Raw genomic sequence first — 17,574 nt, forward strand, 5'->3', positions numbered from 1 at the left:
CAGGAGGAAAACTAGCTAGTGTCTTCATCATAGTGGCCAACATCACCCATCCATCCATCTCAGTTCCTACTTTACCTGGAGTTGGTCATGTCCGTCTGTCCTCCCTGACTCTTCTCCAACCCGAGCTTGGTGAAAATCCCCACCAACACCATGATGGCCACCACTCCACAGATAATATACACGATCATGTGTGTCCGATCCCGGTCGGGTTCCTCGTGGACCTCTGTTACTGGTGCTCCTGGTCGCCCAGTGTTTGCCCACACAGGTGTGTCATAGTTGGAACAGGAAGTCTGGTCCAGACTGTGAATTTTGAACTGGCAGCAGAAGCGGTAGAAGCAAGAACCGCAACAGAACATGTAGATACCAGCATTACAGTTAAATGGTGGGTCCCACTGCCCCATGACGTCATAGTAACCCCAACATCGGTTTCCGCTGGATGGAGCGGTTTGATCCTCTGCGTCTGGTGTGGGCGTTGCCAGCGTTGCCTCTGGTAGCAAAGACGGCTCTGTCGTCTGGTTGTTGGTAGAGACCTGGGCCACAGCCTGACCCGACGGCCGAGAGTTCAGTCCACCCAGAGACGTCAAGCCCAGGATGATGGCCAGTGTGAAGCTTACAACGAGGGGATGCGCAGAGGTGGCCATATTGGATTCGCTGCTGTCTTAGTGCTGATGCTTAATTGTTAATGACAGGTCCAAAAAAGCTCCTGCATTTAAAAACAACAAAGAATCACAAAGTTAGAGATATAGTTCAGCTATTAGAAATGATTGAGATATCAGTAAAAGATAAAATGAGTCCCATCTCAACGTGCGTCAACAGGAGTGAATTAGTTCATTGAGAGCAGAAATCATATGCACAGAGACCTCACAGTTCCCAACAGTTTAGTGTGTGTGTGTGTGTGTGTGTGTGTGTGTGTGTGTGTGTATCAAAGTGAATAAAAATCCAAAATTCATGAAATGTCACCTTTCACAAAACCATATGTCACAAGCAGACAGCAGAGGCGGTTAAAGACACATCCAAATCCGGCGGCTTGGAGAGAATCCAGTTTAGGGGGGCGTGTTGCCTACGATTGAACTTGCCTCTAGCATTTCCAGCAATAAGCTCCCCTGCTGAGTGGAGGAATAATCCGTGAAAAGTGAGAACTCAGGATCCTTGACAGTGCGAGTGGAAAAACAAGGCAGATAGCTCGATCTCGGATCGCTCCCTTCGAAGACACACTTATATTGCTGAGTGGATAACAACTGTAATGCTCAACTCTGGAGTCAAATGAGGTCTCGTGTCCAGGAAAAACACAATCTTAAATGCAGTATTTTCCACGTCTTTCTCTCGTTCAAGCTTAGCTTGAATTATCCATCCTGCTACTCACACTGTTCAAAGCAAGCATTTTTATTTTGCAGTGGGCATGTTTGCAGCCACGTTCCACTTTGTTGAAAGTTACTCCCTCTTTGAAAGTAGTAGTTCCAGTTTTTGTTTTTTTTAATGAGTGATACTCAAATATTCAGCTTTTATTTTGTAAGGATAATATAGGGTTGCGCCTTCCTATTTCCAGCCAAAGACCCAACAGGTAAAAAAAAACCTCTTCAGTGCTCTTTGAAACATCCTGTTGAAATCCTGTGGTGATTACAGTCCACAAGCGTCCCTCTTGCACCTGAGGCTTGTTTTCTGCCGCCCATCCACACACTCACTCACACACACTCTCACACACTCTCTCTCTCGTACACACACACTCGTGCACAGCTCAAATCCCCCCTGGTGACAGTGCTCTGTCAGTGTAGCTTAAAAGTGTCACACAAGGAGTCCAGTGGCTTTTTGTGCTCGCCGTGTGCGGAGCTCCTGTCGTTGCTTCTGCTTCCGCTGCTCTCCCTCGGATCCCAGGATCTCTAAAAGACCCAGGACACCAGCTGGGTTACTCAGCTCGCTCTCTCCTGCCCTACAAGTGCTAGGACTAAAGGGAGAGGGGTGAGGAGGGGAAAGTGAGCGAGAGCAAGAGCGAAGGGAGATGATGTTGTGAAATGGAATCTATAATCTTAATTTCTCAGCCCGACTGTGTCCAAGACTCAAGAGAAGCGGCAAAAAAGAGAAAAACGCTGGAATATATTGACCAGAGTGGAGTGTCCCACATCAGGGATTGCTCTCTGATTTCTTTTTCCTTTTTTTTTTTTTTTAAACTCTTTGTTTACACTCTGCTCTTAATCTCCCTCGATCCTTTTCTTTGATATTTCTGCGTCTTCCTTGCTCTTCCAAGACTTACCTCGCCCTCTCCTCTCAACCAGAGTAGGGCTTTGTCACTGCTGAGGAATAATCGGGTGGGGGTGTGGGGGGGGGGGGGTGTAGGGGGTGGGGGTTGGAGGGGTTGGGGGGGGTCAGGGAGCCTGTGGACTGCCCTCTGCACTTTCAGTAGCGCACTTGTCTCAATGGAATCTTACTCCCCCAGCTCATTTGGACGACAGAGACAAGCGGAGATGCGACAGCCCAATAGCAGCGTGGCACTGAGGGCAGATCGAAAAAAAAAAAAATAATAATCCTGTTTTCAAAAGAAGCCCCCTTTGGAAGTATGGGACTGTGTGCAGCAGCAGCGCTCGGCTCTGGTTGTCGCCTCGAAAACTCAGTTGCCAGTTTTTCCAATTTTCATTTTGTATCAATAAATTTTTAGGTTTAGACCAAAAAATCTAAAGCATCAATATGCAACAGTTTTTAGGCAGCTGCTGCATATTATGTCTCAATTATTCGAGCAAACTCTTGCAATTTGCCATCAATTTAGTCCATGTCCGGCTGCAGCTTCTTTGAAAACAGGCATAATTTGATATATATGTATAGGAATTGTATATATATATCATATGTATGTGTTTTCACTGGTGCTCTGCTTGTGGAGTGCTCCAAACAGAAATGGGAAAACCAAGGAGAAGCAGTAAAATGCTTGTTTTTGTCAATTCCATCCTTGCTTCTCCCTCTGTTGTTGCTTCTTCGTCAGTTTGTATTCCTTTATATCCTCAGTGCTTCTGTATCCCGTCCACACTGCTGCTGTTGCGGCTGTTCTGGCAGGACTAGATGACAATGTCTCTCTTTCTTTCTCTCTCGCTGTCTCACGCTCTCTCTCTCTCTCTCTCTCTCTCTCTCACCCCTCCCTTGCCCAACTTACTCCGCCCTCTCTTGCTCACTCCTCCCTCCCCCCCCCTCTCTCTCACACACACACATGCACACACTCTCTCACTCATCTTTGAGCAAATAAGCACTTGCCGACTTCTCTCTCCTCATCTCTCCCTCGTTATTTGTTACTGACACTCTCTTCTCTCAATTTTGTACCAGATTTTTGGTTTCTCTTTGGTTCATGACCTTTTTTCTCAATATATTCCCTCCTGTCCTGTCCTGTTTTTTTTTTTTTTGTTTTTTTTTTATCTAATCATCTTTATTTATCTCTTGTCTGCCTAACCTTTTCAGTTTACAATAGCTACCTTCCCCATTTCACACCTTATTTTTTTTCCATCCTCCAGTTATTGTTGAGCTTTTAACTCCTTCTTTCATCGTTTCCCAGATTTTCTGCCTCCAGTCAGTCCAACAAACGAAAGCTCTGGTGTTTACTTAGTGACAGTCTGCATGTTTGTATCTGTGTACATGTGTGTGCGCGTGTCTGTGTGTTGCTGGGGTGGGGGGGGTTGACTGTTTTTGCTTGTGAGTAATTACTGCGCTAATACCTCTGCACATCCTCATCTTTGTCTGAGCATGTGTGGCACATGTGTGGCGCTGCAGTCTATTAGGGGTGATTTAAAGGGAAAGAGAGCAAAGGGATGGATGGAGCTAGAGGATGAGGACGGGGGGGAAGTGAGAGCGAGATAAATGGAGAGGAAGAAGGAGGGGAGGAGAGAAGAGGACAGCACAGTGGCTGCCAAATGGAGAGAGAGGGGTAGAGAGAGAGAGAGGGGTCTTGACAAAGAGGAGCATGGTAGGAGTAGAGGAGAGGAATTATCGCAGGGAAGGGAGGAGGATTAAGAAATATAGGGATAGGAACTGGAATAGGATCTGACAGAGGGATAGTGGGAGGGATTGGGGGGGAGAGGGATAGATGGGAAGGGAGTGCAGACAGGTAGAAAGCCATCTGAAGGGCAGTGAAATGCAGGATGGGGAGAAAAAAATTCCAAGGAGAGAGAAACGAGGTGTTATGAATAATACATTTAAATAATCCCACATACAATTTTTGATGTGAACTAGATTTTAAATCAGAAGCAAAAAAACTCTGCAAAAACATGTAGCAAAGAAAATGTTTTATGTTTTATGTTTATGTTTTTATGTAGATGACGGTACATAATAATCTTGAATAATCATTTGTCTTTTTTTTTTGCATAAAAGCTTTCTGTAATTCCCCTTTCACCTACAAAATGTTCCCCGTCTCTCACACACTCAGCACAGACCCTTTCTTTGTTGTTGTATTCTTGCAGCTCATCTTTGCTCGCTGTTTGTACTCTGTCCAAGCCTCTCGGCCTAAATTTGCTTAAAACCTTTGGTGAGCACCTGGAGTTATGTCAAGAAAACACACACCCACAGACACACACGCTTACAAACACGCATGCCAATACACACTCTCTCAGCTAATCAGCTAATCCTCCTTTCTGCAGCACATTTCTCTAATGGAAAGCAGGTCATTAATTTAGAAAAAGACATCAAAGTTGCTGTGAATGAATACAGTTTTACCATCAGACGCACAGAACGCTGCGTCCCCGTGCTCGGAAAAGCCGTGAGACATGTTAGCTAAGGGAAGATGGGAAGGATGAATGGAGAGGCAGAAAGATGGAATTGATGGGAGAAGTCCCAGGGGACAGATGGAAGGCCAAGAGTACAGATTGAACGGGAGATCTGTTTTAAATCATTTCACTCTTCTTCTCTGCTTGGCTGCAGTCTAATGGCACACGTTCTCCCACCTGCTTTCATGTCACCTTCGGTCGGCCCCCTCTTTCTCCCGTACAGGGGTTGTCATATACTGTAAAAGCATTAGGTTTTGTGAAGCAAAGCTCCTGTTGGTATCTGTTGATGTTTAAAAAAAAAAAAAAATCTGTGATCTGATCATTTGCCTAAACCATTAATTACCAGTCAGTGTAACTGTATTTTGTAAATATAAACAAATGTTACGTTTGATACGTCACCTTTCCTTTTAAATTACAAATTATTTTTCGGAAACACAAGCACTTGGTGTCTAAGAAGCCATGCTGTTTTAAAATGGACAGAGTCGGGACCGGCATTGTCCCGAATTCAATATCAGTTTCCACCCTTAAGCTTTATGGAATGAGTTTTCCTGGAGTCCGTGAATCTTTTCAAAATGTTATGTACTGTCGGTGCATCGCATCTCATGGGGTCTTTCCCATCTTTGATTGCCAAGTCAGAGCCTTTAGTGGATGCTAAGTCACAAATGTGTATTTTGAAAGGATTCTGCGAACTTTTAATTCCAATGTGCAGTTCTGCATAGGTTCTGCGATTTACAAAATAACACGTCGCATAACGTCCTTTTCCAGTGACGTGCATTTTTAAGACATTCAGAATGTATTTCACTCAAGCTTCCTTGCTAGCTGCATAACAAATGTTCTGAAAACTGATGAATGACTTTGGACCTTTAATTTTGCCAAGTCTTTAACCATCCCTAAGACCCTTCCATCCTCTTCTCTTGCATCACTCCCCTTTCTCCTTCTATTTCATCGGTTCCATGCCCTTGTTACCCCTCCTCATCTTCCACTTCCCCTCCTTAACTCTCTTCTTCTGTCCCACTCACAGTGTTAAATGGTAGTGTTTTTTTTCCCCCGACTTGTCACCCGCCGCCTCCACTCCCACATCAAACCACCATCCTCTCTTTACCTTCACCTCGTCTTCCCGTCCTGTCATCAAACTGTCTCCTAAGTGTGCCGCTCAGATTCCAGTGCAAAGGCCACACCGCGCCACGCCTGTCACTCCCACTCTGTTTTGACTCTCGTTTGCACAGACTTTTTCTCACTGTGTCACTCACATTGGTTCACTATAGCTGCTCATCATTCATGCTCCCTCTGACTGTCACTCAATATAGATTAATTTACGATGGAGATGAACACGGTACAAAAGCTACGAGGAGAATATAAAGACAGAGTGAGGGTTAGATCACGGAATGAAAAATAAAGTATGGACGATGGAAACATTTTGTAGAAAGTGTAATGGAACCGCTCCCTAAATCACTGCTCTTTCCTACCCTTTCCTGAGCCAACTTTGTCCTTGACTGTAGACACTGTGTACCTGCCATTGATTGAGAGCATGCGGACACACATATAAATCATACCTGAGGGGCCCCTTCACACACTGTCAAGAGTTAAGGAATAAATAAAGTCTGTAATCTGGAGGTTTAAAGCTGTTCCCAGGCTCCCATCACTACAGATCTCTTTAAATAAAAGAGGAATTTCCATGTGTGGCAATCAGTTGGGTCTAATTCCCCACTGTGGCACTTATTTTACTGTGATCGCTTTGTCTATAGGTGCTTGTTTTTGGCTTCTCCAGTCAAGAGAAAGTACACAAAGAGCTCTGTCTTGCTGTTCTTCATGTCAGACTGAAAAGAAGTGGCCTGTTGTGAAAGGAGAGCTCTGAGCGCGCTGTGAGACAATGGGGGTCATTTTGCTATTGAAAGAAATCAATTGGTGTATTCCTGCTGCAGACTATTCCCCATCGTTGAAATATGTAATAGGTGTGGTGTTATGGTGTTGGGTTTCTCCACGTTATGCTATAAATACAGTCTTCCCCAAATGGCCTCCCATGGGCTAATCAATGACTACTACTGCTAATGCATTTAAGTATTGATGATTCTTCTTCTAACCAGCCCATCCAATGCTGCCACTCCGCTATCCAATCAGCTATTTAGTTTGATATTAGGCAACCAAAGACTCAAGAGTATTCTCCAAAATGTCATCTCGACAGGTAGAAAGCTGTCCGACCATCCTGTACTGTACGGGCTGATCATCCTGATTGCCTGTCGCTTAATCTGCTGGTGGCTTAACATTTACCTGGCATTCATTTCAGTTATTGTAATAAAAAGATGCAGACAGAATCGTGCCCCTTTTGATCCCTGCTGAGTATCCTAATAGTTTGGGAGTTGAGGTCTGACTGAGGATTCAGAACAGAACAAAGACTTATGTCCCTTATGGTACAGATGCACGTAATGTAAAAGGCTGCACAGATAGACCCCAGGTGGTGCTCACGTACCTGTCCTTTTGATCTCTGACTTATAAGTGCACTCTTGGCTCTTTTTAATTTCATATTGTAGTTTTTTAAAATTTGTCTCATGGTACCAAAGTAGAGCTCAAACCCTGCTGTAACTCCAACAAATGTACACAAGACCACCATGTCATTCCAGTCCGTGATGAGTTAATGTGTATGTTAATATTTACTTATTGTTAGCTTATATGTGCTATACCTTCTTGTGTTCCTGATATTAGATTTGGAAAGTCAGATATGCAAGCCTCTTGGTCTCAGGCAGAACTAAAGTTGTGCCTGTGTGTGTGTGTCACTGACAGGCTGTCGCTCACAAAACCAGGAAATATGCGAATATGTGATTCCCAAACTCTGTCCAGGTCTACGCCCACACTGAGTGTAGCAAAAACTTTACATCATACCCTGAAAAATTCTTTTTCTATCTATTATTCGGTGACCCCCCCCCCCCCCGGACCTGGCATAATGATACATTTCTCCTACAAAAATCGCCGCTCTTGACAAAATTTCGGTCGGTTTATGCTGTCAGCACACAGCTTGGCAGCGAATGTCCAAACACTTAGTAGTGTACATGCAGCAGGCAAGTAATTCCTAGTTGAGCAGCTGCTCACTGAAAAATGTGCTTCTAACCAGAAACCGGAAGGATTGGCAGGAGGCGGCATAAAAATGATGCCACGGGCAAAATAATGGCAGGTGGCAGAGCTCACACTGTGTCCTCGCAGTGAGATCGCTCTCTTGAGATTCAGTGTAGAAGATGTGCTCACTAAAATAGAAAAGGTTGTCTAGCTACAGCACACTAAGATAATAGGAGCTTGTCCATGTTGTATCTGCTTAAAGTGTGCTGGGATAGGTTGCAATTATACGCAAGATAAGTGGGTAGAGATGATGCATGGAAGTCAGCAGAGCTCCAATCCGTAGCAATCAGCTAACCAGAGAACCAAATGCCCAACGAGCCCCCATCTAGCTGACTACTTATGCACAAAGCCAGTAGATGCCAACTGATAATTTCCCCGCTGCATCGCCGTGGGAGGTCTGTCATTACTAACCGTCTCTGTTTCATCTTACTTTCTCTGTGTGTGTGTGTGTGTGCACGTGTCAACGGAGACAGCCACAGCAACTCAATCAGCCCAGCCAGAGATGAGATCTGTCCTCGCTTGTCCCTCAGAAAGTGGGTCAACGCGAAAAGAGCGAGCGAAGGAGAGAGAGGGAGAAAGACGGGCAGATAGACAGGACGCCCAAAGGTGACCACAGAAAAGTGGAAGTGGTGTGAGTGATATGAGGAAACAATAAGTCAGGAAAGGGGAAATAAAAGGGAAGAGCACAAATGTGAGGCATAGATGGAGTGTGAGGCCGTAAGACAGTGGGCTACCGGGTGCAGATACTGTACGTAAGAGGGCCCGGATGATGGTTAACGTCATTGTGCGTTTTCTCATTGCTGTTTTGCATCTCTTGATGGTAGTTTTGTTGGCTTTGTAGTTGTTTTGCTTGACTGTGATCACTGTAAATCTTTGACACCCCTAGTGTGTAAAAGTTTGTGAGGCTGTGCGTGTTCAACAGGGAACAAATGTAGTACTGACATTCTGTAGTCCTTTTAAGTTTGTGGTCATTTAGCTTCTCTTTGCAGTCAGTCTGTCTGCATTTGTACTTGTTGTGACTCTCATTTACCATCACTTTGTGGTTGTTTAGCTTTGTAGTAAGATTGGGTTTCTGTATTTTGCATCATTACGTTTCTTTCTGTGCTCATGTTGCATAGGCGCGTTCAATAATCCGTGTGCACACAAGTGCACAAGTGTGCACACACATGCACGAGTGTGTAAAGCCCATTTAAGTAGCATGTTGGATAAGATACACAGTGTAAAGTCTCCAACTCACTCATCTATTAGCATATGTAGTGTATTTCATAATTAAGCTCATGTTCGTGTTAAGTGATCTGTGATTTAAGTGCACAGTTTGAGTTGGTGGATGTCGGTGGATTAGCATAGTTTAAACTTGTGGATGACTCATACTTGGTCCAGTACTGATGACATCACCATAAATCTCACAGTGCTTCTCCCGGGAGCTGTTTATCCAACTCTATATTTATCATCTTATCACACTTGCAGAAACACATTCTAACTTGTGCACTCGATTACCTACATGACACGAGCAGCCCAGAAGCAGTTTTTTAGCTTTTGTGAAGTGCTGTAAATAGTGTGTAAAAACACGACAAACATTGAAATCCAAATTGCTTCCAGGAGGATTTTTATTTTTTTTAATTTTTTTTCAGAATTGTTCGTACTGACTTGGCAGTATTAAAGTCAGGGCTTCCTCTTAATTCTGAATATGTTCAAAGCAAAAGTTGAGTCAAGCAGGATCAGGGCAAAGCCTAAATTACTGAATCCTCTTTTTAATCATAAGAGTAAGGAAGCGTGAGAAGGTTTAATGATTGATTTTATAATTTGATTAATGAAATATTTAAAACTAGTCAAAATAATTAATTGCATCAATTCAAATATTCATTTAGAGAGGTCCAGCATTCATAATTCAGTTAGACAGTCCTGATTTAGGCACCAGATGTACATGCAATTAGCAATCTATGAGCATCATCTTAGAGTGAGCGAGCAGTGGCTGATGAAGCGGTTTACTGTTCGGAAATGATGGACCCACCTACAACTTTAACTCTGCCAGTCTGACATGTTCAGCTGCTCAACCAAGAGATTTCTCTTTTCTTTGTTGTTTCCAAAGGAGGATACACCAAAGATAACAGGAGGTATATTTTTGTAACCTTGGCTCTGAATGAATAAATGAGACGTTTCTGTTTTATAATCCAAACGAGAACAGCAGAAATGTTTTCCTTGCTATCATCAAAGACATCTGCAGCGACCTCATTATCGCTTTCAAATTTCAACGCTCTTCTGAAATGGGTTCATCACCGCCTGTTTTCGCCGATCACAAACAATCCACTGCAGAATGAGAATTCCCTTACTGTTGAGTTTAATTTACAGTCGATTACACTGCACACAATACTTTTGATCTGAGAGCTGCCCTAATAACTGCTGATAAATGAGCGCATTATTTATCAAATGTGAATGTTCATCTTAATAAAGAGAAGATATTCCGATTATTTCTAAGGCTAAATATGAGACTGGATAAATAATTCAGAGCGTCACCGTGACACCGAATCTACACTGTGTGACTGTAACTGACCTGCTGTACTATTCATCTGCACCTGCACAATTCATTCTGACCCCCCACGCGCTGTCACCCCACGCATGGGGTCGTATAAGGTTTCAGTGCGTCCGTCCATTTGGTCTGCAATAGAACAGAAACACGTTAGGCCCAATTTGTTGCTGGGACATCAATTTTCTCATCAGCGCTGCAAATGTGGACAGTAATACATATACATATAGCAGACGGAAGATCTCTCTGCTGTTCCTGATCTTTGTCACTTCATCTTGTTCATCAGAGTCCTGCACAGTTTATTTTTACCTGAAATATTATTATTATTACTGAGGCTTCCATGAAGTTTAGCCCTCTTGAAAGTGATGATTGTAAAAACCAACAAGCTACAGTACGGGAATGTACGACGGCAGGTTGAATTCACCAAAGAAAAAAAAAGTTGGGGACCTTATCTCCTAAGATAAGTTTCTCATAATTAGAAGATACAGATCTTGTAAATGCAAAAAAGTTGCAGAACCTGCCTTTGATGAATCAGGTTTTTAAGATAGTTTTCAATACTTTCAAAACTGAATGCTCCAAATTATCTGTTGACATTTCTGTTTTAGTATTGAGTCTTGGAAGTATTGAAACTATCACAGAACTACTGTGATACTGCAGACGTCCTAAAGCCCTGATTCAACTGAGGCAGGTTCTGAAATTCTCCCATATTTAGGAGATCCCCAAGTCCCGTATCTCGTAAATACGAGTTACAGAGCTACAGATTTCATAATTACGAGTTCTGGATGATTTCATGTTCGGTTTGTTACCCGAGCAAATGCACTGCAGAGGATAAATGAAATGAAGGAAACGACAACTTTGGATAAACTGCATTACACCTGTAGCAAGACACTGCACGTATTTAAACACCACTTCTTGTTATCTGATCACACATGTCACTTCTCACGATCCCACTTGCGTCATGAGACATGTTCCTGTCGGGCGTGTGTCCTTATTATCACTTACAGTCCTTTTTGTCAACACACACACACACGAACATGCACTCATGCACATGTCTCTTTTTAATCCCTTTAACCCCTCGAGCTATATCATCATTAATGACCCTTTACAAGGTCATTGTATTGTCAGTAATGAGATTAGACACACAGTCACAGTCTGACACACGCTCTTTAAGAATGGGGGACGAAATTTTACACCACCACTATAAAGGTTTATCTCAGCTGTAATCGATAGTGTATGCCTTTCATTATCTTTGTCGTTTGGTAATATAATCACAACACAGCCCGGGAGAACTTCTACTCAATCCTTTATCATCATAATCATCATCATAATTGTTATTGATGTAAGAGGATGGATATTTAAAGCACAGGCAAGCAATGAACTCCTCCGGTTGAACATAATTTATTTTTAAAGTCAGTTGCACCAAGTGTCCTACAATTACACGAGCGAACAAACTGTGTCGGTGTTTTCTAATGAGATGTCTTTGGCTCCAATAGAAGTTAAACATGACTACAAAAAATGAATATTGCCTATATGGATCTAAACAGCCGACAAGGAAAACACTTGCACATACATTTATACTCTGCAGACTCTGTATTGTTTACTCTGTGTAATAATGCCTCACAAGTTGCATGTACACATCAGTAACATACACACAGGCTTCCAGTATTCACCTAAAGCAGGGCTGGGCTGGTTTAGGCTTTGAGACCCACTGCCCTCCTTGGTTCCTAACAGTCCCTTACCGCTTACTGCTGGTTACATACATGGATCGTGTGTCTTCAGTCAGTCACTTCCAACAACAACAATTACTGTTAAAACCGGGAAAAGAACCAAACTAATGCGGATCTTAGTGAACTTAGTGATGCAAAAGAAGGCTTTCGATAGGATAGAGTGGCAGTTTTTATTTGATGTCTTGAAAAGACTAATAATACAGTCACTGTACAGCAAATGTCTCAATTCTCCTGAATTTATGGTAATGAGGACCTGGTTTTTAAACTTTGGTCTAACAAGGGTTTGGCAAAAATATCCCACTTATATAAAAAAGACACCTTCATTATTTTTAATGACAATGATAATATTCCAGGAAAACATTTTTTTAAAACCCTTCAGATTGTGAGCTACATTATGTCCAAACAGGATAATAGCCTGGCACTTCTTCCTATAACATCAGTAGGAGACCTCACCCTAAGACTTCTGGACAGCAAGGGTCAAGTGTCAATTCTCTATAAATTACATGTGGAAAAATCTAAGTAATCATCAGAACATGTATTAAGGGATTGAATATAGATCTAAAAGCATCGGTAACAGAAGAAGAGTGGTCACCTGCTTGCCTCAACCTGCAAATACTCACAGGACATTGTCACACTACAAACGGGAAAACCAGACAGTACAACTCCATAATTTTATGTACATAATCCCCAACATCCCAGATACATATATCCTGTACACCTGGGAATGTCCACCTATTACAACTTTTCCGAAGAATGTGCTACATCTTATTAGTCAAATTATTGGTAAAACAATCCCAACTGTCCCCAGACATGTGCATCCAAAATACTTTTCCTTATAATCTTTCAGTGTCAAAACATGAATAAATCTAATTTAGAAGACGTTTCTTTTATAATTTCATAAATGATGAAAGTAATATATGAACAGATGGTCTGATCATAACAATATAAATGGAGGTAGTGCTTGCAAACAGCCAAGCAGGATGGGCCAAGAAGGTAAAAGTAAATAAAAAATATGTGCAAAGTTTATCTATATATGATTTTCTACTTGTTTTTAAGTATTTTATTTTCCAATTTTGTAAATTTGTGTATTTAATCTGTATCCATTTGTTTATGACCACTACTTTTACTACCATTGTCCATGTTTATTTCTAGTGTGAACGTGTGGTTTGGGTAGAGGGGAGAGTGGGTGTTGTTGGTTTGGTTCTGGAGGTCGTTCTACTAAAAAGCGCTGCTATCTTCTTTGTAACTGTACGTTTGCACAAACTGTCTTTCAAAGCGACAATAAATACACGTTTAAAAAAAACAAAAAAAAAACCTTATGCCTTATGTCTGCAATTCAAACAGCAGCTTTTAACCCAGGTGTAAAATGATGCCAGGTTGCTGTGTGAAAAGCTTTGTAGCTGCTCATTATATATCAATTGATAGGCCACACTGCAGATAGAATGGTGTCATTCTAAATAATGCCAGCTCCTGATTGGTTCTTATAAAAACCATGTCACTGTGTGTAACAAGAAGTCAATGTAACATGCAGAGTTCACATGAGACTCAGCTGTCATGCAAGTGGACCTGCATTCTGAATGAATGTGAGGAATATGGGACCTTGGTCAAAATGTCATTTCCATGAGTTATTGTGGTGGCGTCTTGAGGATGACGTGCACTCCTGAAACTCAGCTCATACAGAGCTCATCCAAGCGATGCCAGAAAAGCATCTGCGTACAGCTGTCTTCATCCGTCAGTATGTGGAAGGATCACGAATCAGCAGACGTGCTACAAGGTTCGAGGGCAAGCCAGGAGTTGTGTTGTCAGATAATGTGTCTGTCCTTTTGTGCTACTTTTGCCCCTTTACTCATTCTCCTGTCTCTTTCCATTCCTTTGTTTACTGCAGTCCTTTGCTCCTTTCCTCCCTTACAGTACTTCCATCTTTCCTTCGTTCCTTCCTGTCTTTCCCTTCCTTTCTTCTTCTTCTTCCTTCCTCCGCAGTTCAGCTGCAGTTCAGCACTTCCGACGCATTTCTTAGCCACACATCTGGTGATGATGCCCGGCAAAATAATTTCAGGCATGAAATCAAAGCACATTATGATTTACCATGAAAGGCATGAGTCACTTTTTTTATCCCCAACAGCTGTTTATTTTTTGAAAAGAGATAGCAGTATTTTACATTTAAAAAAAAAATAAAAATATTGTGTAATGGTATAAACACCAAATTGTGGGAGTCATTTGCCACAAACGGTGCTATTGATTGTTTGTGTGGGAAACATGGGGCTGAATCCTATCAGCTGAGTGCGGTGTTGGGATTTAGAGAGTGATTATATTTGACATCCTGCTAACAATCCCCCTGTTGGTGAAACCATTTAGAGGTACAAATAGCAAGATGTTTCACTTATAGCCGGGGGCATATAACACAATAATAGCATCGACTGTCAGCTGTGAGGACACTGTGGGGAAAGCTCGCCGGATGAGCTGTTGGATCGAGGGAGGCAAAAGACACAAGGATGCAACGGAGAAAAAATTTGTAAAGAGGAGAGGAGCTAAGGGACAGAGATGACTGACTGAAAAGAAGGTGCCTTTCACTTTAATTAGCGGTGGCAAATTAATTAGCAGCAGGATGTGAATTAATTAGTGTTTCAAAGGCAGTTTCAAGGCAGTGCCATAAGGAGCCACTGTAGAGGTCCCATTAGGCTTTACAGTTTGTTGCAGCCCAAACATTATCCTATTAATTAGCAATTAAATGCTTCTTGAATTCCCCTTCTATCAATTTCCTGCTCAGTTTTTCTCCTTCTTGTCTCTATTACACCTTCAAGAGACAAAAACTCAACCCCTTCTCCCCTCTGCTGAAATATACAGTTGTACATTCAGTAATTCAGTAATTGAATGTTTTTCTGTTAACCCACATAGCATTGAGAACTTTCAAGGGTTTTCAGTCTTTCCTTTCTAAAGGTTTGTGTTAGGGTGCAGTCGAGGAAGACACAAAGATTGATATTGTCATTGATTTTTAAAAGCCATCTCATTTCCAATGTTCTTCTTTTCTGCTGGCTGCTTTACAGCCACCATAACCAGGTTGGTGGGAGTGAATGGGTCAGCACACAGGACATTGGCTTTCACACACACACACATTACTTCAGTTTTTAAGGAGCCCTCTGTTGAATCTGCTGAATAACTCAATTCACTTGCTTCAATTGAGAGGTGCTGAAGTGAAACAGTGTGCTGAGGAAGCGTCATGGGGTGTCTCATTCAGATTTTGTTACATCATCCTCCTCTTTTTTTGCAGTTGTGCAAATATAAATCATGTAATACAAAATCGTAGAGTATTGATTGGGCTTGCAAAAATATTCCAGCAGGAAAATGTCAGATGGAAGTGTAAAATAGGAGCATCACTGATGTGAAGCATCGATTCTCGCTTCATCTGATTAACATCTTGATGTATCCTTGGGAAAATATTGCAAATTGCACCTAGTGTGGATACTGCAATTAGATAAAAGCTTTAGACTACAGGTGAGGTACAATGTGGATGGGTCACCTTTCTGTCGCAGAGTTGACATTTACAAAAAACCATTAGTTCCACGTTGAATTTTTGCTTCTGTGTACCAAGTTGTGAGGATCCTTTTTCCCATTTGTTGGTGAGTTTGAGTCTCTATTTTTTCTGGTTATTCTGAAAAGGGTTACAATGGTGGTTCTGCTGTCGCTTAAGACGCACTTTACCTTTTCCCCATCTCCATCCCATTTGAATGACATCAAACAAAATAAAAAGTACGCAGGTGACCCACTGTAACCACCTTATCAGGTCGAGCACATACCTCACAAGATGGCGCTCCAGTCCCCCAGCATTTAACACATCCTTACGTAACTTCACATTTTCAATGTTTAAACGGGATTTATACTTCTGTTCACATCTGGTACAGTGAGTACAAACTCACTACTCCAGAAAAAGTCTGTGGTTGTACTGAGCAGCTTCCAGGGGTGATAGTATAACAGTGGGAATGTGATCTGCAGTCCCCTGCTAAAGACGGGTCTCCGCTCAGTGGGACTATACCTGAGGAAATGTGGGTGATCAGACTGAGATAAGGTTTTTGTTGCGCGATTACTTCGATGGTTAGAGTGTGTCACACTTGGATGTTAATGTTGTACAACAGAAATACCAAGTTTTGCACTCTGTGGGTAGCGATTGATTTTATGTCATCACTCAGAAAGTCCTGCTGGAAGAAAAACTGTACAAACTGCAGTAAGATCACATCCCAGGCCAGAACTGTGCTACATACTACATATTTATTTGCTCTGCAGTGTAGTTATAATAATGTTACACTCTAACGTGGGCTCAGAAGAACAGCAGTGTGTTTTTGTGCTCTACATGTGGCATGTGTAGGTGATTTAAAGGTGCAAATCCTTCCCCTTCACTCCTTAACCTTTAGCTCTTTTGCCTTTCTCCATCATGGTTTCTTTCTCTTTGGCCATACAGAAAGGGGAAAAAGTGTCTGAAGCATCATCCATGTGGTGGTCAGAGAGCTGAATTTAAAAACACCATGTTCTGTTTGCTTCTTCTCTTTTAAGCTCGAGCTGAGGAAACCGTGTACCCTCTAGTTACGCCTCAATTCGGTCTGGTCCATAGATTTTCTATTTATGTCACCAGCGGAGCAGCCAACATCGTTAATGCCACGTAACACATTTTATGGAAACTTGAGGATTTAAACTCTTGGCTTTGAAGGCAGAGAGGCAATGTCATGTAAATAAATGTGCAAAGCATCTTGGGATTTGTTGGGTCGTGAAGGATCTACCTGTTGCAGCCTTTGTTGCCAGGTGGTTGCCAGGGGAAAGTAGGCCACATTTGTCAGCCACATTTGAAAGAGCCTTTGAAATAGGACGGAGTTGTTGTGAAACTGTGACGCAGTTGGTCTTTAAATGCAGCCATCAAAAGACGCAGCCCCTGAATTAAGATACAGCTTCTGCCCATCTCAACAATGCCTAATTGGTGTCCCTCAAGAAGTGGGACACTCATCTCCATGGAAACCAAAATGAAATAGCAAGGAAAAAGATACAGTTGGTGCAAAGGTTTGTATCCCCTCGTTATGAAATGGCAAAAAGGGTAAAAAAAAATGTTAACATTACATTTAATGCAAATGACTTAGTACAAATATTCCTTCATCACCAGCAGTTTTCAATTTTACTTTATCAAGGGGATGGAAACTTTTGCAATGCATGCAATTTTAATGTAATGGGATGCAAACTTAACCCTAAACCTATCATAAAAACAATGGACATTCAGCTAACACAAAATATTTTTTTTTTAAATCATTAAAAGTAACAAAAATAATCAAAGGAAATACGATAATAAAATAATGAAAATGAGATTGGCGCAAAATTATGCATCCCGCTTAATAAAGGAATTCAAAATCAAATGTAATTGTTTCTTCATGAAGGAACATTGTTTGTTTGTTTTACTCTTTTTGCCATTTTAAAATATCAGGATGCAAACTTTGCACCTAGCTGC

At 41.9% G+C, this 17,574-nt stretch overlaps 1 protein-coding gene across 1 annotated transcript in view; it reads right to left on the reverse strand.

The window, feature by feature from the left end:
* The window catches only part of LOC137100336 (protein shisa-8-like), a 77,568-nt gene extending 75,247 nt beyond the window's left edge, over positions 1-2,321 (reverse strand). The window contains exons 1-2 of the mRNA XM_067478105.1: positions 961-2,321; positions 76-703 (exon numbers count right to left, since the gene is read on the reverse strand). Coding sequence (XP_067334206.1) covers positions 76-641 — 566 coding nt within the window. The 5' untranslated portion in view covers positions 642-703; positions 961-2,321. The remainder of the gene's footprint in view (positions 1-75; positions 704-960) is intronic.
* Between the last annotated feature and the right edge of the window lie 15,253 nt (positions 2,322-17,574).

Source organism: Channa argus, chromosome 15, assembly GCF_033026475.1.
Source record: "Channa argus isolate prfri chromosome 15, Channa argus male v1.0, whole genome shotgun sequence".
Classification (NCBI taxonomy): domain Eukaryota; kingdom Metazoa; phylum Chordata; class Actinopteri; order Anabantiformes; family Channidae; genus Channa; species Channa argus.